This window comes from Notothenia rossii, assembly GCF_949606895.1.
Source record: "Notothenia rossii genome assembly, chromosome: 11".
NCBI classification, from domain to species: domain Eukaryota; kingdom Metazoa; phylum Chordata; class Actinopteri; order Perciformes; family Nototheniidae; genus Notothenia; species Notothenia rossii.
Window position 1 is genome coordinate 16,159,824 of NC_136910.1, and position 27,971 is coordinate 16,187,794.

At 40.6% G+C, this 27,971-nt stretch overlaps 3 protein-coding genes across 5 annotated transcripts in view; all 3 read right to left on the reverse strand.

Moving 5' to 3' along the window:
• Nucleotides 1–269: 269 nt before the first annotated feature.
• Nucleotides 270–5,334, reverse strand: LOC307024952 (rap1 GTPase-GDP dissociation stimulator 1-A). 2 transcript variants are annotated; one of them, XM_079659473.1, is made up of 5 exons: nucleotides 4,860–5,328; nucleotides 3,561–3,668; nucleotides 2,812–2,934; nucleotides 2,521–2,646; nucleotides 270–1,857 (listed from the first exon to the last, which is right to left on the reverse strand). In XM_079659473.1, exons 1-5 carry the CDS (start codon nucleotides 4,951–4,953, stop codon nucleotides 1,385–1,387), a joined length of 924 nt encoding a protein of 307 aa, XP_079515599.1. In that variant the 5' UTR covers nucleotides 4,954–5,328; the 3' UTR covers nucleotides 270–1,384. The 2 variants fall into 2 exon arrangements, with proteins under 2 accessions (XP_079515599.1, XP_079515600.1); XM_079659474.1 differs by lacking the exon at nucleotides 3,561–3,668 and having other exon boundaries at nucleotides 4,860–5,334.
• A 330-nt stretch (nucleotides 5,335–5,664) lies between these two features.
• Nucleotides 5,665–11,746, reverse strand: LOC307024669 (uncharacterized protein). The gene is made up of 5 exons (XM_079658992.1): nucleotides 11,588–11,746; nucleotides 8,339–9,007; nucleotides 8,009–8,209; nucleotides 7,787–7,916; nucleotides 5,665–7,705 (listed from the first exon to the last, which is right to left on the reverse strand). Exons 2-5 carry the CDS (start codon nucleotides 8,727–8,729, stop codon nucleotides 7,219–7,221), a joined length of 1,209 nt encoding a protein of 402 aa, XP_079515118.1. The 5' UTR covers nucleotides 8,730–9,007; nucleotides 11,588–11,746; the 3' UTR covers nucleotides 5,665–7,218.
• An 847-nt stretch (nucleotides 11,747–12,593) lies between these two features.
• Nucleotides 12,594–27,971, reverse strand: part of kif19 (kinesin family member 19) — a 35,106-nt gene continuing 19,728 nt past the window's right edge. Inside the window, exons 3-20 of one of the 2 annotated variants that reach the window (XM_079657913.1) lie at nucleotides 26,262–26,372; nucleotides 26,042–26,129; nucleotides 24,621–24,757; nucleotides 21,089–21,214; nucleotides 20,808–21,002; nucleotides 18,743–18,889; nucleotides 18,509–18,631; nucleotides 18,016–18,172; nucleotides 17,719–17,893; nucleotides 17,386–17,584; nucleotides 17,023–17,293; nucleotides 16,475–16,599; nucleotides 16,223–16,386; nucleotides 16,014–16,119; nucleotides 14,904–15,018; nucleotides 14,280–14,668; nucleotides 13,666–13,834; nucleotides 12,594–13,573 (exon numbers count right to left, since the gene is read on the reverse strand). In XM_079657913.1, the coding sequence (XP_079514039.1) occupies nucleotides 13,446–13,573; nucleotides 13,666–13,834; nucleotides 14,280–14,668; nucleotides 14,904–15,018; nucleotides 16,014–16,119; nucleotides 16,223–16,386; nucleotides 16,475–16,599; nucleotides 17,023–17,293; nucleotides 17,386–17,584; nucleotides 17,719–17,893; nucleotides 18,016–18,172; nucleotides 18,509–18,631; nucleotides 18,743–18,889; nucleotides 20,808–21,002; nucleotides 21,089–21,214; nucleotides 24,621–24,757; nucleotides 26,042–26,129; nucleotides 26,262–26,372 (2,925 nt within the window). In that variant the 3' untranslated portion in view covers nucleotides 12,594–13,445. Of the gene's footprint in view, nucleotides 13,574–13,665; nucleotides 13,835–14,279; nucleotides 14,669–14,903; nucleotides 15,019–16,013; nucleotides 16,120–16,222; nucleotides 16,387–16,474; nucleotides 16,600–17,022; nucleotides 17,294–17,385; nucleotides 17,585–17,718; nucleotides 17,894–18,015; nucleotides 18,173–18,508; nucleotides 18,632–18,742; nucleotides 18,890–20,807; nucleotides 21,003–21,088; nucleotides 21,215–24,620; nucleotides 24,758–24,866; nucleotides 25,027–26,041; nucleotides 26,130–26,261; nucleotides 26,373–27,971 lie in introns of those variants that run through there. The other variant, XM_079657914.1, reaches the window with a different exon arrangement.

A 27,971-nucleotide genomic window follows, 5' to 3' on the forward strand; every position in this document is an offset into this window, starting at 1 on the left:
AGAGTAACAAGCACCTGTTTGTTTCTTTTGGGACGTTTTTTTTTAATACAGGCAATTATACTTTTGAGTCATTTACATTAACTTACTTTAGGATAATAATAAAACCATATTAATAAAAAGATAATAATAGTGTTCTCTGGGCCCCCCCCCCAGTGCTGGGCCCTTGGAATCATCCTAACCTCCCCCCCCCAGCTACGCCCCTGGCTACACATGAGGGGCTTAAACAAGTATCCAACATAAAAGCTGTCAAAACAGAAGGACATTAGATCAAACATTTACATATTTAATATTCACTTTAATGGTTCTGTTTTTCCAGCAGCATTTTTATAATTGAATTGTGATCACATTACACAAACCTTAAAACCAACATGTCAACTGCACTCGCTGAGAGTAATCAGCACACTTGTTGGACCCGACATATTTGCTCCGGTTCAAAATGTTTGAGCTTCTTAATTCTAGCACTGTTCCTGGGCCTTGTCTCACAGGAATTAGTCTTGCCATCCTAGACACGTTGTTTTGATATTGAAAAGGTTTTTCCAAGATACTACAGCCGCTAATGCACTAATTACAGTCTGTCACCTTATAAGAATATCGCTTCCTACTAGTCTGTCCATAATGCTCTTGTGTAAATATGTTTTTATTCCACTCTGTACTCTGTGTAACAAGTGTACAGTCATCTACCAGATCAAGAATAGGTGTGTGGGCCTATTGTCCACCTGTAAATAATTCCAAAGCCTATTCTCTATCAAATGAATTATTTAAGTGGCTCCCAGAGTAATAAAGTAAGAATTGATTAGAGGGCGTGCCCCTGCTTTGGCACGCCTGGAGCAGGAGGGAAGCAATAAGAGAGGTAATTAGAGGAAGAGAAATAGGAGAACGATTGAGAGAGGGGATAGATACACTTGTGTCTATCTGTGTGTCTGCCTTTGTATTTAATAGAGTTACAGTCAAAGAGCAAGCGCTCAATTCAACACTATGACATCAACAGTAGGGTAAAGTAACACAATTACATCTATGTAAATATCTGAGAATAGCTACTGAGATGTGCAGCTTGTCATTATCAAGTTCAGTCCATCTGAGTAGGCATGTGTGCAAGTCACAAACTGGTGTTCTATTTCTTAAGCATTGCAATGCACACAAACATGTGTCTCCACAAAGCACATGCATGCCATCTAGTGTTCCACTCTAGTAACACAGGTGGTTCAGAGAGGATGTACATTGCCATGAGCCGGATAAAAGTAAACGGGAATAGACAAGAGACGTTTAACAATTTAGAGAATATGACAAAATATTTTTAAAAAAGTGTATAAGGTGTAAACATTCCATAATTGGTGAAGTGTTCAGAGAGGTTGTAGTAGTCCCTTCTTCAGAGTTTTATAAGCTGTCAGAGGAAAGTGTGAAACACGCGATTCCTCAGACCTTTGGTTCCAGGAACACTCCTTGTAGAGAATTTGATCATCTTCAACAGATTAGAAAAGCTTCCCAATCTGGAGAAAGGAAACCAACCAGCATTCCGTTTGTTCCCGTGAAGGCTCCAGAAAGAGGAGGAGCAGCGCTGGAAGACCTCAATGTTGACCGCATATTGACCCGGGGCCCATTGAGACACACACACCAGAGTCACAGAAGAGGCAAAATCACAGGTGTGAGGAGAAACGCCGTGAAAGACAGTCTCCCCCGGCCTCACAGATGCACCCCTCTCCCAGACCATGCCTGCTTCCTCTGCCACTCCCATGCCGCTGATGTTACAGAGCGCCTGCAGGCACACTTCCTCCAGGGCCTCCTTGTCAGGGAAGCGGAGCAGGATGGAGACCAGGCGAGGCACCGCACCCCAGCGGAGCAGCAGGTGCTGCAGCTTGGCTGGAGGCATAGAACAAAATTAAAGATAGTTGTTTAGATGTAAGAGAGCTTCATAGCAATTGAAAAAAAACTGGAATAATGTCAAAAAATGTAAAAGGGGGGAAAAGGGAATGGTTATATTTTATTGTATTATCCATTTTGTTTGTATAATTCTGATATTTAAGTGTTTTTTCCGTATTTTTATTGTATTTTCATTCTATGCTTAACTTATGTTTCTTGCAAATATTTCGCAATTGTACATTTTCCGAATGTTATTGTATTTTTATTTTCTTCTCTTTTATCTGATATTTATGTTTCTTGTTCATATTTAAAACATTTTATTTCATATTTGTATTCTAGAGTTCTTCTTTTATAAATGTATGTTTCTTGTACATTTAATTGTTTTTAACTTATTTGTATTCTTTAACACTTTATGTTTCTTGAATATATTTTTGAAACGTATTTTTTTTAATTATGTAATTGTATTTTTCCTTGCATTCTATATTTATGTTGATTCTACATCTTTTTTATTTGTTTTTTATTATCTTTTAAAGGCGCCCTATTGTGCTTTTATTGCTTTTTATTTTTTCCAATAACAAAGCAAATTCCTTTAGTGTGAAAAGCCAATGAAGCAGATTCCTATTCTGATGCATTAGATTGAAACCTTTAAAGACATGTACTCACAGCTGTCATAAGACATGCGAGAGATGGCTCTTGCAGCGTGAAGCAGCAGCTCTTGGTCTAGACTGGTCAGCACGGACAGCAAAGCCGGAGCTAAACCTGCATCACCGAAACCTTTACGAACCACAGCTGACAGGAAACAAACAAACAATGAATTAACATAAAACCACATCAGTAAAAAGAAAAGAATAGAGAAGCAGGCCTTAAGGGCAACTGACAGGAAATGTACTTTTAAGAATCAAGGGCTTGAATAAGAAACTAAGTATTAATAAATGATCTGTCTGAATAACTTACACTCCTTGGCGAGTTCAGCCACAAGTTTAGCGGTGGGCAGAGTGAGAGGCCCCCTGCTCCTCAGAGACAGGGACAGGATGGGCAAGATCCCACTGATCACTACCTGCTCAGCAGCGCCTTTCTCTGGACACACACAGAAATACACATGTAAACAACACAGTCACACACAACATGTTGTAATCCTGTCATTTAACACGCCACAGCCGAGGAATTATGAGGCTTTAAATATCAAGAATATCGATAAGATGTGTGTCTTTAATGTTCAAACTGAATCAAATCTGTTTCAGCCTCACTGTTAATGTGATCTCTGTAACCCACCTTTACCTCCTCTGCTTCTCTATGCTCCTGCTGCTCTTTGCTGGGAGACACAAATACAGCTTAGCGTCTAGCGAGGACTTACAACTGTCACACACCTGATCCCCTCTCAGCCCTCAGCGGTGTGCGGTTTGCTCCAGGTTTTAAAATGGGGAGCTCTTATGATAAAGCTGCCACTAGGAGTGGGAGGAATGATGTCTTATGAATTGTATAGGTGTATGGAAAGACATAAATATGTACATTGCATGTGGCAGCAGGAATATAAGCATCAAATGAAAGGCCAGAAAACAACAAGGAAACTTGTTATTTCTGTGACGTGTGTTGATGTATTTGCTGCTGTAGTATGAAGTGTTAAGTCTAGGCTCGAGTATTAGCACAGTCTGGAATACAATTACTCGTGATATATCACAATGTTAAGAATGGAATGAACTCACTCCTCTCCTTAATGTTGGCCAGCACTGTGTTCAGATGTGGTTCAAGTTCGTGTGCGATCAGTTCCAACCCCAGGACTCTGATAGAGCCCAGTGCATTGTTCAGGTTGTCTGAAGAGAGATTTGGGGAAATGGAGACGTATTAAGAGTTATAAAACAGGGCGAAAATAAGGAAAGGATTCTGTGTGCGTGGGAATAATCTAAAGTTATTACAGGTGGGTGAGAGAGAAGCAGGGCTGCTCATAAACACATCAACATCATACAATAGGGACTTTAAAAGCAATGGGAATCCCTATGAATAAGGAGTGAAGAATCATGCAAGTAATTTCAATAATTGTGTGGTGCTCTGATTTATTTCTATACATCCTACTTTCAAAACAACCACAGCATGCTAACGTGCTAATAAACACTAAACAGCGTACAACAGAGGAAGGTGAGTGTGTCATTATTTAAGCAAATATTTGGTCATAAACCAAGGTACTGGACAAATTCAAACTTTGATCTAATGATGAAATGTTGAGATATTAAAAGGTTTTAAAGTTCATCAAGGAGGGCATCAATCTATCCAATAGTTATTTTCGTTTTTGAGACAGTCAGTGGATCTCAAACGTTGGTAGGTTTCATCCTCTTGAGACCACAAATGTGTCTACAAAGTCTTATGGCTATCTGTTGCAAGTTATTTCAGTCACAACCAACGTGGTATACTGACCGATCGAATGTTTCACTCCCTAAATATACACCTTGGATTGTTTTTAATCATGTAAAATATCTATTTTTGAAGATGTTTGTGAAGAAATATCTATAGGCACATTATATAATTATGCAGTGAATTAGAGGGGTATTCAGGATCTGCCAGATTGGGGTGTTAAAGGCCAAAGACCACATTATGTTGTCCTCGGGGTCAGGAACATGTGACTGGTAACAGATTTAGTCCAAGCTTTACAATGATATATAACATCATGATATTCTGTGTATTGTAGGTAACCCTTCGCCCCTAATCCTGACTGTTGTGTAATGGTGAGAAAACATGCATTTTTTTAATGATGGAGGTATAAAAATAGTAAATAGTATGTAGAAAGCTGCAACGCTATCATAGGACATAAGCCTTAAAAACAAAACTACCACAAATGGTCCCTCCAAATCGGACCCAGAGCCACACTTTGGGGGTGTGGCTAATGGACAAACACTTGTAGCTCTCTGTCCAACAATACGTCTGGTTGCATAAGCAGGTCCCATGTGCTAACATAAAGCATGAACATTACTGTATTAACATCAACTCATCAACTATACGTCTCTACTTACCGTTTGGTGTGTAGGGTTGTATTTGGCTGGATCTACTTTTCTTGCTGCAGGGACTTGGGTAGCTGTACGTGGGTGGCATACTAGGGTGTCCCATTCTGCTCCATCTCCCGGTGAAACTTTCTCAGGTCGACATATTCAGTTTTCTTTCTTGCTGTGTCGGTCTTTGGAGTCATTAGCTGTTGATTTGAGGAAACGACTTAACCTACACATGCCTCTCGCTTTACTGCTGCCCTGTTGTCGTGTGCAAAATAAGACAGATGTCTGTTTACACGCCTGTTGAGTCTGTCTTCCTTGTACTCTGTCTGGCCCTGTCCACTCTCAGGGTTAATACGAGCAAATCCTCCCTAAAGCTCCTCTCTCCCCCCCCCCCCTCCCTGGGTGTGCATGTGTGTACTGTAGGTGTGAGAGCAGTTAAGGTATTAGTGCTTGGCTGTATTCTTACCACCCTAACATCTCCCACAATGCCTTGCAAGCTTAGAGTAATTCTGAGAAACAACACAGGTGGGAAACTGGCATCCGTTTTTGTACACAAGTGTATTATTAGAAGGCATGTTTCCTAAAATGTTTAACAAAGATGTACTGCAACTCTTAAGCCAGATGTCTCTATATAATTCAACTAATATAAATGATAATTTGACCCATCATTACAATTTGTTAATAAGTGAATATTATCCATCTCTGACGTCTGCATTTGAAAAAAAGAAATCTCCCCAAAACTCAAAACAATGCAATCACTTTTAAATTCTATCTGAAGCCATTCTCTATTTAGGCACGGCTAAATGCAAGACAATAACAGCATCGAGAGTTTGTTATAAAAATCCAATCTTTATATTTTACTCAAATCCTGAGATTCCAGTCAAAACAAAAGGTTTTATCAACAATCTAGTACAGAACAAAAATAGTTTCAATTGGAAATGTAACCAATAAATACAACAGGGACACGGGAGACATTGAACCACCATCAGAAAATACAATCCAGACCTCTGATACTATCTGTTCTAAATCATGAGCGGCACAACTGAGCACAGGCAGGGTCCTCAGTGTTCAACATGTCTACAAACATCTGAATTCTTTCTCACTGAAAGCATAGTTAAAAAGATGAACTGCATTCAGTTAGACTACACATATATGAAACCTGCTACTAAATAAACAGAGGATTCACTTAAAGGGATGGTAGGGAAATGTGCTATTGATTTACCCATTTCATTTTGCATTTCTAAATGAAAATAAAATATTAAAAGAGACATACAGCTTAATACTGGCCAATTACTCATGGGACAGGATTACTGTTCAATGTAATACTAAGAGAGTATTAAAAAACACATGCTACCAGGGATGGTATAGCACACTATAATATCCCAACTCCTCTCCCTAGTTGACTCTGTTTTCTGATTTAATTCATACATGGCTTCCACACATCAATGCTATGCCTCCGTTAACACAGAGTTTCATGACGTCAACGAAGGTCCAATCAGAGCTCTAGGGAAATGCCTGGTGTCAAATAAACACTCCGAGAATGCTCAAAAATCAACTAATTATTCCTGATGCATTGATTATTGAAGTGCAGTTGAATGTTTTAAACTGAAGACGTTTTTATCCTTGTTGGGGTTTTTTTTTGGCAGATTTTTCTTTAGTAGCAAAATAAAAACGAAATAATATTTTACTGGCATAAACAGTACCCAGAAAAATACATTTCAAGTACAAGGTCTGTGAAAATGTGAGGATTGGCCCGGGTTGATGTAAGATTCCTTGCTTGAATTATTATCCCAGTCCGGCCCTGACCAAGAGTTAGACCAGAAGATCGAAACCACATTCATTTATGTAAATTAAATCTGTAGTAGCAGCTCGTTATCTTAGCTGAGCATGAAGAGTGGAAACAGCTTCGTCCAAATTAAATTAAATCTGAACTGCTAGGGCTCACTGAACATGACTTATTCTGTACAAGAAGTGTAGAAAACACAATACCAAACCGTAAAACCACTTACACTTCAGATTTGAGTGTGTGGTTCTAACAAATATGATGTCAGGTGTTAATTGGGTGGACTTTCAGTTGCTGGCAGGTGGATTTTGTTATTTTTGGTCAGACACTAAGTGTTTTTACCTGTTTCCAGCCTTTAAGTAAAGCTAACCACATGCTGTTCCCAGCTACTTGTTTAGAATACGGACTGACAACAAAGTGGTATAAATCTCCTTATCTAACACTCTGCAGGAAAGCATTTCCAAAAACATCAAACTATTCCTTTAAGTCTTTTTTCAAGATGTAACATAATACGTTGATGCTCAGAGCCCGCCATAGCTGGGATCTCTTTTCACAGAGTGTGCAGAGCCTGTGTTTGCTATAATTGGTTCTTTGGACTGGTCATGTGACATTGTGTCCAACTATCCCTGTTGTATTGAGCCCACTGGAGACAGTCTCATATCCAACAGACACCAGAGTGAGGACATTACCCTGCGCATCATCAGGCTGGCACTGCTCTGCTTGGGTTTCCATCAGAACAACAGCTGCACTCTCCTGACTTATCTTCTTCCTGGCTTTGCCTCGAGCTTTGCCCTTCGAAATGACCTTCCCTTTCTCGTTGAGCCCAGCAGACGCCTTGTGAGGGGACTCAATGTCGTTCGGGCGGGATTTTCGATGGCGCCTGCGGATACGGCGCATTGGCGGAGCGGAGTCAGCGGGGTCTGATGCCGCTGCGCCGGACAGGATCCGGATCTGCTGCTCGATAACCATAATGACCATGTCCAGGGCTGCGTCCAACATACCGAGACCCAGGCCGTGAGTGACGTTATCAAACGCACCGCTGTTCACCGGGTCCATGAAGCACTTCCTCATGTCCTCCAGGTGGTTCCTAAGGAAACAAAGTGTGTTATTATGGTCTTTATCCACATTTCTTGAAGGCTAGGTTATGACGAGGACATGTAGTACGTACTTAGTTTCAATTATTTTGGACCAGTGTTGAACTGTGTTGGTCTCAGGGATGAGTTGTTTAGCCATGTTGCTGTAGTCGATGTAGTCATGGGAAAAGTCCTTCATATCGTCACACAGTGCTCGGGTGTCGCCTTACCACATACACAAATGAAAACACAGTTAAGGCTTTTGCTTTCTTGTTAGCAACATCACATTTACACATCCTTTAACAGATCTGTGTCACCTTCAGTGAGTTTGGAGAAAGAGGAAGAAACAGAGGTAGTTGTGCTTGGTGTGAGGCCGAGAACATTCAGTGACTCCAGCAGAGTTTTCTTGCTGGCCGGGCCTCTGCTGACCCGAGTGTACGCTGCCAGGGAGCGCAGCGACATCTTCTCCGGGGCCTGCAGGCGTCGCTTGATTTCATCATACGAGATTAGATATTTCCCTTAAAACAGATCAAGACAGTAGGAGGGGAGTCAGCACAGCATTGACTTAATAGTATTTAATAATGTCAATCATAAATGCGTTAAACTTGAAAAGTACAATGTTTTCAATTACATATCTGGCCACTTACGAGCCTTAGATCCTTTCATGTTGGGATCCAGAAGTGACGACACCTCAGCAAAAGGCATGTGGGTTGCAGATTCTGGATTTGTGCTTGAGTTTGGAGGTGGGTCCTGATTCTGGGGCACAACCTCTGTCTGCTCTGGGGCAGAAACCTGCATCTGTGGCATCTGAATAAGAGGCTGTAAATGGTGCATTTCCATCTGGTTCTGGTCAAGCTGGCCTTGCATTTGAGGGAGAATTAATGTGCTTTCAGATAAACCCTGGAGCCCCATGCTGCCATGTGCCACATTGCCAGTTTGTTCTGAAGCCACCTGGAAGATGCCCATTACGGGTTTGACCACGGTGAAAACCATGTTCCCCTGGGCGTCCAGGCCCACCACCCGAGTATTTGGGTCCATGTCTTTGCTGAAATGTGACCTTTCTAGATGAGGGAGGAGGCTCCAGAGGCTTTAATGATCAGATCAGGTCACCTTCGAGGCCCATGTAGTGTTACAGTATCCTCCTCTGTTCTTAAATTGTTATGGCTGAAGCTGACTAGACAACAAGGAAACGTAAACTGACTCTCCCTACAGTACAGATAAACCTCCCACTTTGAAACTGTTAGAGCGTTCCACTTTCTGTGCAGTATCAGGAAGCGTGTTATCCTTCATGGAAACATCACAGCAGAGGATTCATTCTGAAAGAAGAACATAGTAAAAACCTGGTTAGTACCAACTCATTTCTAATTTTCTCACTGAGCTGCTTCACATTCAAAATGAAAGCTCTGTTGACTTTATTAATTATGATACTAATCTATAATAAATAAACAACATTATAATTACTAACTCGCCTGTGGGAAAGTCAAAGTCAATCCATTAGAAGCTATGATAATAATTGTTTTCGGAGAACTCACCCATAATTACTGATTTGGTTTTGGAATAGTAAAAGGCAAAAGGATTTTGTACCAAATGTTGTTACCCTAACCCAGCTACAACATTAAGTGATGAACACATCCATAATTATAATCCAGTTAAATTATTTATATTTTGATTTGAGCTGTTCTGCATGAGTTCTGCATGTTCTGAGTAATTGAATTTCTCATTTTAGGCTATATGCAAACACTTATACATTGGTAACCTTTTTGAATCCAGGACTTTTCTTTTTAGACTGCAGTATTTCAAATTGTACACATGTAAAATAACTATATACAAACATAAATTGTTTTAAACAAATGTGAATACAAATCACCAATAACACCATTGATACGTGGTTCTGGTCATCTAATTGTGTTCCTTTTCAATGTTATTCTCTTTAGACTTTACTAGATGTTTTTATCAAATACAAGCCCATGATGGAACATGTGCAAAAGTATGAATAGAGGTTGAACATTAATTTGAGGGATAAAGAAAGAGTTAGTGTTATCTGGAGAACAAGAAAAATCAAGTGAGTCCAAAGTGAGTTTACGTAAATGTGGTTTGGTAGAAGTCAGGGTCACAATGACACTACATATTTTTTAATTGTATTCATCGAATGAAAAAGACACAGCAGGAATATGATTTTCTCGGTGAGAAAAACCCATCCAGGTGAATTACGCACCATACAAAAGGAAAATGTACGCCTGGCATGGCATGTGTTTAAATTGGACCTTGCAAAGGGGCTAAGCAGGCAAGTTAAAAAGGTCAGCTTCTGTGTCAACATCACTCCTGCTGTCTGTTTTACTCGCAGCCAGTGCTGAAAGAAGAGATTGGGACGAGACGTATAAACAGGATATCTATTTCAGAACAACTTAGTATCCTGTCACTGTCCAAGTAACCACGCAATAAAATGTAATTTAAAAATATAGTATATAACTGTATATAGTTATAAATGGCGCAGAGAATCAGCCCATGCTAAACGCGCTTGATTACAATGGCATAGACTGTATATATACATATAGGGGAGAAGGGGGTAAGTTGAGCCAGTGGGTAAATTGAACCACCCCCTGTAACCAGGCAACGCCTTATAGTTGTAATCAAGTGACCAGAAATTATGCAAGCTCCACCCATTTATCATTGCCTGTGAAAGAGAGATACTCATTGTGGTCTGGTAAGTAAACATTTTTACTAAAAAGGTTTTTGGCTTGTCAAAGTACATTTTCTAGATGTCAGCTATATCGGCTGTCATGTAAAAAAAAAAAGTATCCAGGTTTAAACACATATTGTATATGTTGATGTGTTGGCAGCGTATTAAACCATATGAATCATTAAGCTAAAGATGACTGAATTGTAATGCTAGGCTATTTTTTCTAAAATGGTGGCTATGGGGTAAAGTGAACCATGGGCCTTGGGGTAAGTTGAGCCATTTTTTCAATGGAGAAAGTAATGAAAGTAGGCCAAGTTGATAATAAGAGCTCATTGTAGGCTACATTTAAAGTTGAATTTACCCTGTGTTTGATTGGTAAGATGTATGAAATTGTATCACCATTTGTATGATTACTTTTCCTTTTAACATGTTAAAAAAAAATCAATCAATCGAAATTTATATAAAAAATATTTGAAAAACTAAGCTTGTATTTGGTTTGTTATTTATTGTTTATAGTTACCTTTAAGATTTGTTGTAGGTATGCCCAGGTTTGAAAAGGTATGCCCAGGTTTGAACAGTGGTTAAATTGACCCCCTGACCTGGATCAATTTACCCCTAACCCGGGGCAAGTTGAGCCACAATACTTTTTTTTTTAAAGAAGAAATATTTTCACTGCCCTTGATCAAATATTAATTATTATCATTGCCATTGATAGGAGACATCCTGAATTATAGGTGTGTTTTCATTTTTACTATGTGTCATTTCTCCTTGCTTAGAGGACAGCATAACTAAAAAGTGGCTCAACTTAACCCACTCTCCCCTACAGTAATTACTCGTTTTAATTCTCGCGCTCAGAATGTGCAGCTCTGGTGTACAAATGAATAACTTTCGAATATATCATTCAACAAGAAAACTTTCCTTCATTTTGGAAACATTTAATAACCACAGTTGCTCATTTTGAATTGTAGGATTAATTTATAAGGAAAAAGCTGACATAAAAGCTAACCTTATCAACTATCGACGCATTATATCAACAATGCTTCATTTATCGTAACTAACATTCATCATGGCTGCCATGGGCGGCTGCTGCTGGGTTTTTCTAAACGGCAGGCCCGAAACTTTGCACAAAACGGGATAAACTATAGCGGTTCTGGACGGGACTGCCCAAATGTAACCGCTAACCTAAGATGCAACTAGTGACGGCTGCCCCACTCACCAAACTGCCGTCAGAGTTTTCTTAAAAGGCCACTGATCCTAGAACGGTCCGTATCGACACCAGCGACATTTTCCCTCCTTCTCTGCTGTGGCTTCGGCGGGTTGCAAATCAGCTGTACGTGCACTACCGCCCGAGAGCCGTAATCTCTCCGCTGATTGGTCGATTGACACATCAATCTTGAAGTATGTGACTCCTCATTGGTTAGGAATGCCGTCAGTAGTTCAGAGGAGGCGGGATTTCCGACGTAGTCTTTTTCATATACAATGGGATGAAAATATTCTTTTTTTTCCTGTCGGACTTATTTCACAAGTGTTTTCATACACAAATATATCGAAGTCTATTTCAAACATATAAGTGCGTACATAACCATTTGCAAAATGATATACTTACTTAAAGATACTTTGCATTTGGTGCAGCAGTATGGAAGAAACAGTTTGACAAGTGATGCGAACACCCTTATATATAAAATCGCCCTTTCACTCATAAAATGTACACGCATTTGTGATTACAATTATATGTGCAGGCGAGGGTGCCCATGCCAGATTTAAGGACTCAAAACAATCCTAATCCTAAATAGGACATGCAACTTTCAATATCAGCCATACAATGACTATAATCCTCCAAATTGAATAATAAATGCTCAAATAAGCTAGATAACAGCTCAAATTCCTCTTTTAGGATAACAAATGTGCAGAAATGGTCCATCAGATGGCCTACTTTCCTTTGGATGCTGAATTTCTTCAGCCCATATGTGACTGTTCACCCTCTAGGGGACGTTTTAGAATATTACATCCAATTAGCAGAAAGCATAATGTGAGTAAACGTTTTTTGCTGTAGAAATGACTAAGAAATGTCATGGTAACAGATGGGAGAATATTCATTTGCCCAGATTCATTATTTAGAAAAATACAATTACAAACTGACACTCATTTTAATTCTGGTCCCGCATTTTCATTGGTTGCAATCAAAGTGTTTTTAAATGGAGCCAATTAATAATGGGTTTGTACCAGAGAAACAAGGAGCAACATTTCTCATCTTCTTTGAATTTATTTAGGTACAAATAAAAAAAAATGTACAAAATAAAGCATAGAAAGTAGTAATTATGAAAACAATGTCGATGACAACAAAATACAAGAAAAGGCAACAGTTAAATATTTCATTAAAAACAGCCAACTACTCTTGAAAAGCAACTTGTGGTACTATACATCTACACAAACAGACATGACATTAAACAGTCATGTTTGGGTAAGAGAAGGCATCAACCCCGGGCGTGTGAGAACACAACATTGAGTTTGAATCCAGACGGGCACAACAATCAAGAAGATTTTTTAACTGAAATATGAGCGTGTCATTAAATCGGGACGCCACTACAAGATACTGAAACAATTTGATGTGGGGCCACTTCCTGTTATGCAGTTTTCACATTGCCATTACAAAGTCATTAATGATTCCCCATTAACTCAATGCTGGCCCTTATCACATGCACTGAACATTACCAAACCATATATTCTCATAACGCACAAACATTAGTACAATGTTGCATTCATAGTGAGCTTGACGTTATCCTGACCTGAGGATACCAAACACAATTTAGCACGACAGCAAGCTAAAGTGGAAACACTGGACAGAACCGAACAGAACTTTATGTTGAACAATCTTTGGCGTCTGCAGGCTGATGGCTCTCAGAGAGCCGCTGCTCAGTGTCCACAGCAAAGCGCAGAGGAGACCTGCGTGGAGGTGTCTCAGTCATACTGCCTCACAGTCCTGCCTGATGTTGGTCACTCAGGGGTTAAATGCTGGGCTGGGGGGCTGGTTTGGGTGTTAGTGCTGGTGCTGAGGATAAATTCGGGGTGCTGGCTCAGTGTCTTCGTGTGCGCTGCGCCCCGGTCCCTGTGGTGGTGATGTAGAGGAGGGGCTGGGGCTGCCGCAGCTGGGATCCCCGCTTCAGGTTATTCATGTGGGCTGTGGAGGGCTCTGTGTTTGAGCCTGTAAAAAGAAAGGAACATAAAAAATATACTCAATACAAACTTGTTACTGAGGACAATACTTGGTTTACATTGGCAGTGAAGGTGGTTCACCTGTTTGATGGATGTTGTGGTGTGCCCTGATTTTGGCGAGAGGAGGGACCCCTCTGAACTGGGGGCGGAGCATGGGAGCCTGTGGGGGCCCGTTGTTGTGAAGATGGGGGTCTGATGTGCTGTCCAGAGGGCGGAACCTCTGAGCTGTGGTTGTCTTTGTTTGAGGCAGCTGTAAACAAGAAGAGAGAGAAATGATATCATGCTTTTCTTATTTTGTACTAAAATGTTACTCATTCAATTTGCTTTGATTTTACTAAGCTAATTCAAATATTAAAGGAAGCCTCTATTAATTATTAAACACATTTGTCATCCCACATAAAACATTATTACACCTTATTATACTTTAAGGAATCTTGTGTGAAAGTGTCATGATCAGCATTATGCATTACTGGGATGTGGCCAAAAAACGTCTTTAGTTTTAGTTTTAGGTTTGCTCAGTTCATCCTTGAGCAATGTCACACCCTGATATGGTCTATTGAGGCTGGTTGCCATTTGCCTGAATTTTTCTTACCCTTAACGGCCATAAAGAAATGGCTGCTTTGTTTGTTCTGCATTCATATTTCATGTTAATACATCATTGTCTCCTGTGCATGCATCATTCGGAAAATACTCACTGCTTGACCAGTGACCTCGAAAGAGCGAGAACGCCTCTTCTTGCGGCGAGCCTCAAAGTCCGCCTCTCGGGGCGTCTGGTTTTTGATCGGGACCTGGCGGTTGCGTGGGCGCGTCCAGGTCACCTGCAGGCCAGGCCCCTCCCCCGTACTGCTGGACAGGTTGTCGTCCGAGGTGGCGTGTCTGAGCTCAGGGCTGGGCTGCCTGCCGCGTCGCATCGGCAAACCTCTGGGGGCGGCCTCACTCAAAGAGAGGCTGCTCTTCTGCTTCTTGGGGTCCAGAGGGGAGGGCGGAGGGGGTAACCGTAACGAGTCCGCCTCCAGGGCTTTGGATCGACGACGGGCTGCTTTTACTACGATGTTCTGGACCCCTTTCAGGATTTGCTGCCGCTCTGCAGAGACACAGGGATTTATATTTGAGCCACTGTATCACACATTAAAGGCTACTTAAGAAAAAAATACATTTTATGGGCACAGCTAACTGTTCAGAGATTGAAAAAGAAAATTAATGAAAATTTCATATCATATTTGTATGTGCTAAAAGACTATAAGTTGAACATTCTCAATTCATTAATGATATCTTTTGTCGCTCCACTAACCTGTCCTGAATATATTCTGTTATCTTACCTGTTCGAGTCAGGGCGACCTCCGCCCCGGCCTCGCTGCTCTCGGGGGACGAGTCGAGGTGGCTGCTGATGCTGTGGGTGCAGCTCAGAGAGCTCTCAGGGGCCAGAGGCTGCAGCTGCAGACATGAGATCCAGAGGTGGTCACAGAGTCACTTTGCTTTCAGTCAGGGTCATGTTGAGAGCCATCTGAATCAACTCTGTACCTCTCAGAAATGACATGTTTCTTTGAATAGGGCACTTGGATTCTAGCATTCATAACTCTTTCTCATTTCGTCTATGAGTCACACTGCTGACTCATTGACACAAGAGGAAATTAGATGGAGGTAATGTTTCCTTAAACCTGGAACCAATATGTAGAGCTGCATCCATTAGTCTAGCTCAGTGGTTCCCATCTCTTTAACTTCAGAGACACGTTTTTTTTTTATCATTGAGTTAATTTACGGTCCGTGCCTTACTTTTATAAATACTTTTTGTATAAAATATTTTATGGATATTTAATTATATATTTAATTAATCAAAAAACAGGACGGACCAGGTGGTGAATTGTAATTTTGCAGAAATGTTCCTTACATTTCAATACTTTTTTACTTGTCTTCTAAAAGGCCTGGTGATAACCTCTTAAAGATGAAAACATGTATTATTTGCAAAAATGTCATACAATTCAGTTTTAAGCCTCTCAAAATGATTGTTTTGGACTGGCTATGTAAACACCTTGGACTTTGAGAAGCTGGGATGGACATTCATCTATATTTTGTGACATTTTACAAACCAAACGATGAACCATTTAATTTTGAAAATAATTTGCAGATGAATCTTTGAAAATGTATTGTTAGCTCTATCCGTACAAAGATATCCTTCTGAGAGTTGAGAGAGAATACTCATGACAGCTCTCCATTGTGTGGGTGCGTGGGCTGCAAATGAAGTTGTTGAGGGAATATATATGTGAGTATAATTTAAAGAGGAATTCGTATGGCTTGAAGTCAAAAGCAACACCTGACGCAGCTCAGCTGTATTCATTCACAGCACGAGGCACCTCTCAGGGACAGCTATTGAAATGGAATGAGTCGGAGCGAATGCTGCTCATTATAAGTAGAGTTAGAAAAGTCCTCACCTCTCTGTTGCCCTTGCCGTTGATGTGGATAGGAAGGGGGGTCATTACAGACAAGTTTTTCAACTGCCTGGCATGAGGGCTGCTCTTGAAAACTCTGTTATTGTCGCTGACAGAAAAGAAAATAGAACAAATGGAGAAATTAACTTTGCTATTGTAATATGTACATTTTGTGACTTTTGCTGTTTATATAAAATCAGCTGTGCCCTTACAGCTCAGGCTCGTGCAGGATGGGGGGCAGAGTGTGTCTACGGATTTTGGCTTGGCCTCGCCTGTTATCAGAGCACATGTTGCGTACACTCTCCTGGTCTGAGTCCATGTCCTGCGTGTTGTCGCGACCCTGACCAGGCAGGGTGATCTTTGGTAGAGAGCCCTCCTGAAATAATTGTGAGGAATTATAAGTGATGATATTCGTACGGAAAACCATATGTTTGTATCATCTAGTTTAAATACATTTGACTTACCTTGATGGTGTGTCTGATGGTCACCTTATCCAGGGCCATGGCTCGGTCCAGCTTCCTCTCATCTAGCTGCCTCATGTAGATCTCATACAGCTCCTGGAGGTGTGGAGGGACGAGCAGACTGTGGTCTGGAACACAAACACATACAGTTCAGGTAAATTAACAACCGACTATTCTATTTCAGTTAATCTACTGATTACTTTCAGGCATTGTCATCAAATGCCTTGTTTTGTCGAACAAACATTTCAGAGTCCCGATATATAAGGTTTTCTATTATCTAACAGCAACGAAAGCAGAACGTCCTTAAGGCTGAGAAACGGGAACCAACAGAAGTTTGGAATGTGTTCTATCCAAATAATTGCATATTTTTTGTTTGCACATTTTATATTTATTATATTTTAATAATCTGACATGGCACAACAAATAAAAATACATAGAAATCATTGCTTACAGTATGACAGTTTTTTGACACTTCTTGGCATTTCTGATAACTTTTTAAAATTGATGTATAAGGGCTAAACAGTTGTTGGAGTTATTGCTGCCATACCCACCATCAATGAACTGCCTCTGCTGCTGTATGATCTCGTCACACAGGTGTCTGTGCTGCTCGAAGCGCTGCACCACAACGTTTTTGTGCCGGATGACGTTGTCTTTGAGCAGTGCGTGGGACTGCATCTCTGTGTTCTCGATCTCCAGCTCGTGGACCTTGCAGAGGAGACACAGAACCTCCCGCTGCTCCTCTGAGCTCACCCGCCGTGGCAGCAGCTCCTCCAACCGCCGGGCCCGATCCCTAAGCTCCAGAAATCTGCGCTCGTGTAATGCCTTGAGGATGAGAAGAAACGGTATGAGACACTTTCTTTTGTTTATAAGGTATAATAATACAGCGCTTAGTATCTAATAGATGTCTCCTCTACCTTCTGTTTGTGGATCCTTTTCTGTTCTGCCATGAGTGTAACGAGGTTTTCCCGGGCCATAGCCACCTCCTGGGTCTCTGTGCTGTCAGGAGGAGACTCGGAGCAATCAGAGTCCTTCTCACTTTCATCCTTATTAACACTTTCCTTCCTCCTTTCAGCCCGCCACTTCCTCCTGCGTCTGCTCCGCTCCTGCTCCCAGCTGAGTGAAGAAAGATAAACAAACATTTAAACTGCCATGAATAATGATATGTCATCTGGTTGATTATTCTGTCCTCTGTTTTGAGAGATGACTGTATGTTTGCTATCAGATAGGGAAGATGTGTTAACACTGACTCTGCAATAGTTAACAGGTGTTTGGAGGTGTCGATCTGGATCTCCATGTTGTTGTTTTCCAGCTCCATCAGGCTCCTCCTGATCTCCATCTGTTGGCGGAAGGCATCTAAGAGCTGCTCCCTCAGCTGGTCCATCTCCGCCCGACTCTGCTGGCTGGAGTGGGCCTGGACCTCAGCTACGAGAGGTGAGGAAAGGTGACGATGAAAAGCGAGGAGTAAGGAAACAGCAGTGTAGAATATTGATTTTAGAGCAGATATTCTTCATGTCCTGCTGGAGGCGGAGTGGAAAAGACTTTACCCTGCACATGGCGGATGTCAGCCCGGTCTGAGTTGAGCTGGCGGCTCGCCTGATCTGCAATCTTCTTCTTGAGACGCTGGATCTCGCAGCGCAGGTCTGAGATGATGTTGGTGTACTGGGCAATGTGGTATGACACATGTATCATGTTCCTCTTAACCTGAAGCACACAGTGATGAGAAATACAAGGATTAGAATACTTTAGATATTTACATGGCTCTTAAAATTCGAACCAAGCAGCTTAATTTGGTCCTGAACTACAACACTGAAATAGCAATACATGGTCTTAATAAACCTTAACAATCTACTTTGCAAAGATATAGGTGCAGTGGGACCTACAAAATTAAAACAAATTGCAAGATACTGCCAATCAAAGACATTTTACAGTGAAGGAGTATTTATATGAAACATGTCAATGTATCAAGAAATCCAGTCCTTTCTAATTTTACGAGTAGTAGAGAGAGATAAGGAGTAAAGATGAAATGTGAGTTCTCACCCGTGTGCGTATGCTTTTGGCACGGTCAGCGTACGCCAGCGTGTTACGAGACTCCTCAAAAGCCACGGAGGCGGGGCTAATGTGTGCGATCATGACCGTCCGGCTGTTCCCGCCCAGCGAGTCCTGTCAATCAAAGCCATCAGAATAATTAATAATACATAAATAACTTCTGAATGACCACATACAGTGAGGGTATTTTCTACAGTTTGTTCCCTATAAATGATATTGCTGTACCTTCAGTAATCGAGTCAACTTGCTGTCTCGGTAGTTGACGTACTTGCTCCCATTTTTTTCGCTCAGGGCGTTGATGCAGTTGCCCAAAGCGAGGAGAGAGCGGTTGATGTGGGCCCCCTCTTTCAATCGCTGACCCCTATTCTGAGTCTGATAGATAGACAGATGTGTGTGAGAAAACATATACATGAGTTGTGCATTCCATGGTCTTATTGTTAGAGTAAACAGCTGAAATGAAGGGACATACAGGGAGGGGTAAAACATGAAACACAGGTTGAAGCTAAATGGCAACCAGTAACTTTAATGTCAGCAGCTTAATGACCAAAATAACTTCTTTATCAACTTGTTACCATAGGCAATGTGATCCAACATGAACACAGTCATTTATGTTTGAGTTTTTTTTATCTGTCCCCTTCTCATTGATTTTAAACCCAAAAAAATAATACCAATCAGTGATTTCTTTAACACGAGTCACACGTATCCAACATAGCAGAGCATCATTTAATTATTTAAACATTTTCAGGGGCTTTAAGGACTTTACCTCCAAGGCATCCTACTCTAAATACGGCTCTTGGATTTCTTTCAATTTTCCATCGTTGCCCAGGAGATGGCATTACCTCCCTAACTTTCACTTTCACTCTTCTTCTTTAGGAGCACATACAATGTTCAAAGCTGCTTCAAGTGACAAAACTCTTGTTCAGCTCAATTCTTAATGGAGGCCACATGTGCTGTTCATCAATAGCAAGGCCTCTCAAAAGGTCTCCATGTTAAGTAAGTGCTCTCCCTCACTGTTCGTTTGCATGTTGTTCTCATGATGTGCGGTGAGGTGGCAGTGTTAACATGGCATAAATAACAAGCCACTCATCTGCCAACAAAAGCAGAGTCAACTCAAAAAAACTTCCAGCAACAAACTGAACAAATACTTTTTAACATCCTCCCTAGAGTGCTTGAAAAGAGAAGGTCAGTGCAAAAGATTTAAAGTAATGGGCTCACAGGTAGTTATTTTCCCTGTCTGACACACAGTCCTGCTCTTCTCTACAGAAGTATCGACTGCACCTGTGAGACACCAGAGACACATTTCTCTAGCGAGCAGCCAACAGCACGGAACTGGCTGTGATTTATTTGGCAATCATGAAAGTCCTTACCAACTTCAGTCGTCAATCGACTTATTTCGTAAAACTTTGTAAAAGGGCATGTAGATACTGCATGTCATTTTTTTTACTTTGCCTGTCACTTGCAAAAAAATGTCAAAGAAGTAATAATGCTAAAAATATCCATGTTTCGGGAAATAAACCTGGCTTCAAAGATCACAGAGAGAAAGGGAAAATGACATCATGAAGGTTACAGTCGACCTGGTTAAAGGAATAAACAACAATGTTTGGGTAAATCCAGACTTTCCTCAGTATAAGAAAGTAGCTATTATGAGAACTGAAAAGTACCCAATGCAGCAAATGTTTCCTGGAATTTAATGCTATACTATATATATGTTTATTATAGGTGATTCGTGTATGTGCAAGTTATATTTCATTGTTGAAGCTTGGCGAGATGTTAACGTTAATGTTTGTATGTCAAATCTTAATTTGAAAAGTATTTAAAGTTGTCAAAAAGTGGAGTATAAAGTGGAAATACACATACTTTCCACTCTACAGCTTTTACTTTTCTTTGGTGAAACTGCAAAGCATTGTGTTGCACTTTAACGTCATCCCATTTGCCAAAAGGTTGGAGTTTAATTAAGTGCATAGTGGGCCGTAATGGCAGATATAAAGGGGCTTTCATTAAAGTGTCCTGAGGTTTATGGGAACCACAGTCCTCTGGTCTGTTGTAAAGATGGGCTGCCAAGCATCCCCAGTGAGCAGACTCTCACAAAGCAAAGCCTTTTCAGGTTGGACATGTATAATGTGTCCATACAGGCTTAAAAGGGATTTACAAACACAGTCTTTGAACTTCAGTTTGGCAGAATGGTTTTACAGAAGTGTTTGTAACCACGTAGAAATCAGCAAACAAAAACACCTGTAAAACGTCATTTCCGCCAATGACTCTCCTCCTGACTGGGGATGTAAACACACACCTGTGCCGCTCGTTCGGATCCGGCGAGGTCGATCATGAAGAGGCGTGCAAAGCGGACTTCCTGCAGGACGTCTCGACACCGGCTCTGCTGCTTCACGGCCACCTGCAGCACAGCGTGGGAGCGGGACGACGTCTGGTTGGCGGCGGTCGGCTCTTGGGTGCGCTGCTTGTTGCCCCTCATCAGTAATTCCATGATCTGAAAACACAAAGGCAGACTTGTTGTAATCAGAATGTCTTCATTGAAATAAATGAGAACATGCAGGGTAAGGTGGATTGTCTAACCTCTTGTGCATTGATGGTAGACACCTCTGTGATGCCAGCCACCTGAATCACTCCTTTGGAGTCTTCTCTCAGGTCCAAGAAGCCCGAGGAGGGGTTCAGCAGGTCACGGATCATCTCGTTGTAGATCTAAAAAGACATGGATAGAAATAATAAATGAACAGCTGAATGCACCATCAAAATAAACCAAGTAAAGCGCATTAAGTTATGTTCCTTAGAGTTACAGTCAAACATCAACTGGAGGTGCTTGATGTCCTCTGAAAATGCTACATTCAGGCTTTCAAGGCTTTCAGCAACTTGTCATTTTGAAACCACACCAATTTGGGTGGCAGGCTTTCATTAGTCGTCTTCAGTGCTTTTATTTCTCAAAAAGCAATTTTGAACTGACTTTGATGGTGCTGCAAAAGCCCCTCAAACGACATAAAAGCTATGTGCAGGAAGTGACATCCTGGAAAAGGGCACTGGACATCAAAGCTGTTAGGTCGGAGCTGTGAGGACAGTTTTTATTTGTCAAACTGACTTCAGCCACAAACTCTGAAAGGGGGAGCTGTTACCTACACAGCCAGGTGGATAGGTCAGTGGTGAAAAGTAACTAAGTACATTTACTCAATAATTGTACTTGTTTTGACATATTTGTACTTTGCTTAAGTATTTCCATGTAATAATACTTTAAACTTCTACTCTATTACACTTTGAAAGCCAATATTTTACTTTTTACTCCTCAACATTTATTTAACACTCATATTTACTTTCTACATATGAAAAACACATGCTACTGTACTAATATACACAGCCTTTCACATATCTAAATAACTACTCTTACATGAATAAAAACAGGATCAATTAAACACAATAATATAATACTTTGAAAAAAAAGTATGTTTACTGTTAATACTTGAAGTGCACAGCTTATAATAATGCTATACTTTATGTTATTATGAAATGGGCCATTGTGGAGAGTATTGTTTTACATTTTGTACTAATCCTAATACTTTTGTACTTTTACTTACAGCAAGTAACATTTTGAAATCAGGACTTTTACTTGTACTTTTTTTTTGTAATTCTTCCAACACTGCTGATGGTGCTTTGGGCTAATGTTGAATGTCAGCATTCTCACATGTTAAAAAAGAGAACACTGACATTTAGATGTTAAGCAGGTACAGTGTTCAATGTCAGAGTTTATCACGGTAACATTCGTTATCAGCACTAAAACAAAGTACAGTGAGAATGTCATTAATTATTTGTTTGTAAAACAACCCCAATGACGCCCGTGAGGCCAGCATACAGTAGTTAAAACGTTTTTTTCTTCCATTGAGGTTCCTGGTGTGAGAAGACGTGGGAAATAAAATAAAACATAAAAGAGAATGGAGAGGGAGCGACGTGTGCATGTGAAAGGTAAAGAATAAAATGTGCCTTTTTTTATCCGCACACAGTTTATTTATTTGCATTCACCCTATGTGTTTCTGTGTTTTAGAGATTGCACGTGTGAAAGAGAGAGTGATTTGAAGAAGAAAGGGAGCAGATGTGCGCATTTGGCTCAGTCAGGCTGTAAAATGGCGTTTAACCTCTTTGTGGCGAGGCAGCGGTGGCAACAGATTGCTCCCTGGAAACAGTAAACACACACGTCACACACATACACTTGTGTCAGGATTGATCCCGGAGAGTTCAATACAGGTCAGCACATTCAGGTTCTATGGTTGTCATTTTAATGGGAAAATGTTACTCTGGCAGCTACTAAAGAGCGGAGCTTCAAACACGAGGTCAATCATTAAATATAATTACAGTGTTTGGCCCTGAAAACACAAAACGAAATGTCCATGTCTGAAGCTAATCCTCTGCCCAGCAGGCAAAATCGGTACCCAGCAATTGTTTGGTTGCTGGAAAAAAAAACATTTTCATTTTCAGATAAAAGCTAATTTTTCGTTTTGTACAAGGGTATATTTATCTTTCTATCTGTCTTTGTTCCTCTTGCTTTCTCATTTGCTTTTCTGACAGAATACTTTCTGAGTCATTCTTCTCTATATTCATGCTGCCATCCCTTTCAAAATGACTTTGGGAGCGAAACTAGATTCTGATTAAGGAAAATTCCACACAATATAATATTGCGTGTATTATAAAAATCTGCTACCTACAGAGTAAGAGCTGAAAATAGATAAGTATGATTATACAAACTTCAAATTGACCAATAAAGTCAAGAAAAGCCAAAAGTGACCTCTTTTAGTGGAAACACTATAAGCCACACCAAAGAGGCTTGGTTACTGCTATCCGAGTCAGATGAACCAGCTCCATTGTATCCAGTGCTATTAAGGGCTTTGTCATCAAACACTCAGTCTGAGCTGTACCTGCTTCTCAGTAATGAGGTTTGGAACCGCAGCCAGCAGGCCCGCAGAGAAACCGCCATCATCAGCCCGCAGGCCTATCAGTGGCAGCATCATGCAGTGACAAAGGCAGATAATCACTAAGCCACCAGGACCACAGATCACTCCTCACCCAAACACAATCACCTCTACACCTACAGCAAGGTTACTCACTGTGATGAAATCAAAGATAATGAGAATTCAAAATAAACCTCTTCACTCATTTGGAGTAATGGTCTATTAGGGTCATTATTGCTGCCCCCTCTAATGTCTGCAATATAAATTCATGCAACTATGCTCAACTTCATCGAAAAGGTCTGACAAAAAGTGCAAATGATTCAATGCTTTGCCTCAATTCGTCTTGTATATTTATCTGTGAAAAAGGTGCAATAAAACACAATGTAAACACTACAGACCATAGTCCACAGCACATATGAGAGAAAACCATCACTCAATAGTCTGTGTTTGTATTCTAAGAATATAAAAGAGAGAAAAGCAACGCACTGTTATATCTGCTCAGAATACAAATGTACAAAATGTTTGATTCATTGAAGTGGCACTGATGTTTTAAGCCTGTGATCTTTTGCCTTTAGAAGAAGAAAGAAGGTAACACAAAATAGCCTTAATTGTTTTTGACAAGGCAAATTAACTGGTATAGCGCCTTTCAAAAGCAATTTAGAAGACAATTCAAAGTAGTTTTTAATAGAAATAAAAAAGGCAGCAAGACAAGATATAAAAAAAAAACACGCGTATAACAACACACATATACTAGTGTGGATTTAACACGTTCTGAAAAGTCTTTTTATCCGTGTCTGGGCTTCTCGTCAGCGCTGTGGATGCTAGCTCGGGTCATTTCAGATGTGAAACGAATGCCAGGCAAAAGTAATGGACACCTGGCTGCAATTGGCATTAGCTAACAACCTCAGATCTTATCAGTGTGAACAGATGACGGAGAAAGAAGGAGTTCTAATTGTGTCGCTGACAGAAACGGAGATAAAAACAATTAGGATGTGAATCTTTAAACTCTTAGTGAGCAATCAAGTTAATGGCTGTAACCTTTGGAGCCCTGATTCAGGGTAATGAGGATCTATTTTGCATCACTACTGCTTTAACTGGATGAGTATTTTAGTGTTGAGAATAAGTGTCTAGAGATAAGTTGTGGAAGATGGAATCTGTACCTCGAGATAGGACATGGAGACGCTGTACAGCATGTCGTCACTTGTCTCCTCAATGGCACGGAACAGGTCGTTTAACGTTCGGACGTAGATGCCCGGCTCCTTGTCCGTCCCCAACATGGTGTATGTCTTCCCACAACCTGGAAACAGAAACAGAAAACGTTTAAATAAGAATATTAACAAGGTGATAATGGGTCAATCTAGTGGTTAAAAGTTTAAAAAACAAGGAGTTAAAGGTGGGGTAGGTACGTTTGAGAAACCGGCTCGAGACAGACTTCTTGTTATATTCCATGGAATGCTCTTAACATCCCGATAGCAATGAATATCTGAAGTGCTTTGACAACTAATCCATACAAAAATGTCATCTGTGGAAGCTGTAGTACTGTAAAAAGCACGACCAATCATTTTAGCCGGCCCGGCTAAAATAACTGGATGGCCTACCTGCCTGTCAGCCTTCCATCTGTGCACAAACTTATCTCGTGCCCTCATTGGTCATGTGCGCGTTCGTGTGTGTTGGAGGAGGGGCTCTGCAAGGAAGTGGCAGATTTTTCCCGGTTGTGTATTTTCAAATTCTTGCGATCTCAAGCCGGTTTCTCCAAAATTACCTACCCCACCTTTAATGCAATTCTGAAAATATCATACTTATCAGCAGAGGTGGGAAGTAGTGGAGTACAAATACTTCGTTACTGTACTTAAGTACATTTGTCTGGTATCAGTACTTTACTCCACTACTTATTTTTCTGACGACTTTTTACTTTTACTTCTCATATTTTTAACACAAATACCTGTACTTTCTACTTCTTACATTTTCCAAATTGTTACTTTAGTTTGAATGTGTGTTTGGTGGCGTTATCATTATTATTTAGAGTCATTGCGTGCCTATTGATTTGAACACGATCCGTGTATCCTTCATTTCCTGGTCTTCTCTAAAGAAGAGGGACCAATGAGAACGTTGTCATGTTGCCGTTGTTCAGCATGGAAACATTCATTAGCTAACCATGACATTATTGTTCTATTAATATAAAGTGAGGTCAGTTACTCAAAAAAGAAAACAGCTGATAGTTATGGGTACTTTCATTTCGAAGCCAATAAAGAAGTTTAGTCAGTACTTCTACCAGAGTATTTTTAAACACGAGTATCTGTACTTCTACTTGAGTAAAGGATGTGTGTACTTTTGCCATCTCTGCTTATCGGTAACTAAATAATAAATACGTGATTCTGAACCAAAACACACCAAAAAAGCAAAATGCTTAAAGCTAGCTGTTTTCAGTGACTCACCCTTCTACTGTTGACCAGACTTTCTGCATCAAGAGCTAACACATGTAATTGGTAGATGATACACTTCTGTTCAGACAGAGTACTCAGTTAACTCTGTGGGTTAGAGCAACACACACAAACACACACTCACTCACACACACACAAACCTGTGGGTCCGTAGGCAAACACGGTGGCATTGTAGCCTGAAATGAGGCCCTCAATCAGCCCTTTGGTGGTAGCTCGGTACACCTCATCCTGCACAAGATGGAGAAAAATATTTGTAGGGACTCAAATAATGTGCGGCATATGTTTAGATTTTATTTACGGTTTATAACAAGCCAAAACACTAAAATGTGTATTTTCTATTTGAAAAATGTGCTTTTCTACCTGACTGGCTGAGTAGTCGAACGCCACATCAAACATGTAGGTTTTCTCCCTGGAGCGGTTGGCACGCAGGATGTCGTCCGGGTCCTCCATGGGGTCCATCAGAACCACCATCTAATGATGAAGAGGAAGGAAAAGACAGGAAAGAGAACAAAAAAGAGACACACAGTATGAGTAGGTGTTAAGGTGTTACGTCTTCAAGAACATGTTGACGTCTGAGCAGCCAATTAACTTGATATGTCTCTTGTCGATCACAATGGTAAATTGAGCTAATGAGCAAATGTCCCCTTAATTCAGTGACTTGAGTTTCATCTTGGAAAAGTAAATGACCGAAAGTCTGACAGTTTGAGCACCACTGAACATCCTTTCCCAAATAAAGTCCCTGTCTCACAGATCAGACCATTACAGTTTCCCTTGGTGCTACCATTATCTTTTACTGTTTGTTTGGATTATAATGTGCGTTATGATGATAGCTGTAGAATAATTAATGAATAAATCAACAGGTACATTGCACAGCTGGAGCATCAGCTGTTGGGACGAGCTCACACAAAATGCAGATGGCTCCCTATTGGTTGCAGATGCTGTTTCCTTTGAATCACTTTGCATGTGCTGAAGAAAGTGTAAAGACATCAGACTGTAATAATGATCTGATCAGCTAATTATTCTGTCTGCTATAAGTGTCAAGAATTTTTTATTAGTGGTTTCCAACCTTTTTTCCGATTTGATGTAACTGCACAGCTCGATCAGATCATGAGTACTCCGTCATGTCCCTAAAGTGTCCATTTGAATTTATTTTAAACTACATGGAATTAATCATATAAAAGTGGGTATTGTTCTGAACTTGAAATATAAAAGCTATCAAATTAACTTCAATGCACTCTTCTTTATAGTCCATATTTATTTTTCCAACATGGTATTACAAAACATTGTAAGAGATGTCATTAAAATAAATGAAAATGTCAATAGAAGCTGTTTGTGCCAAAGTATGACAGGCTGTCAAAAACAGCCTCCGTTCAGATCCGGGACACTTCATAGCATGTACGTCTGAATGTAAGCAAATGGGCATCCACTCGAGCCATCTGCCAAACTGAATGCTGGTTAGAACACAATGACTCAAGGACAAGAGCCTTCATACAGTAGCATCTAAAGGAGAGTGATCAGCTGCAATTACAACAAATATGTTGGTTTTGTGCATGTGACCGTTTGAGCAGTACATGTGATTACAAACAGATTGAGATGTCTCATTGTTTCGATTGTGCTGTTTGACAAAAGCCTCTTCCTTAACTACAATCATCTGTAAATCCCAGCTGTCCCAAAGAACATTTCATGGACACATTCTAGTCGGGAAAGGCACAGCGCGATATTCTACTGCTGTTGACAAATCATTGAGTGGGTGCTAAGGAAAATGTTTCTCTTCACTGAGTGGTTGGTTTTTAACTCCTGCTATGTAATTGGCGGGAAAGTCAATAATAATAATAAAGACAAGAACGCAGACAACCTTTTCAGATACGAGAAGGGGAGTTTGCCAGGTATATCAGCCGATAGGAACCGTTCATCAGTGGGCCTGGAGAGCCCTCTGAGGCCTGTAATGCTGAATCACCCGGCTTGTTTGATGACCCCCTCAACCACTGAGCCGCTCACTTTGAAGCCCCTCAATTGAAATTCAAGAGGAGACGAAAGACGGATGGGTGGAAGAGAGATGAAGCAACAATA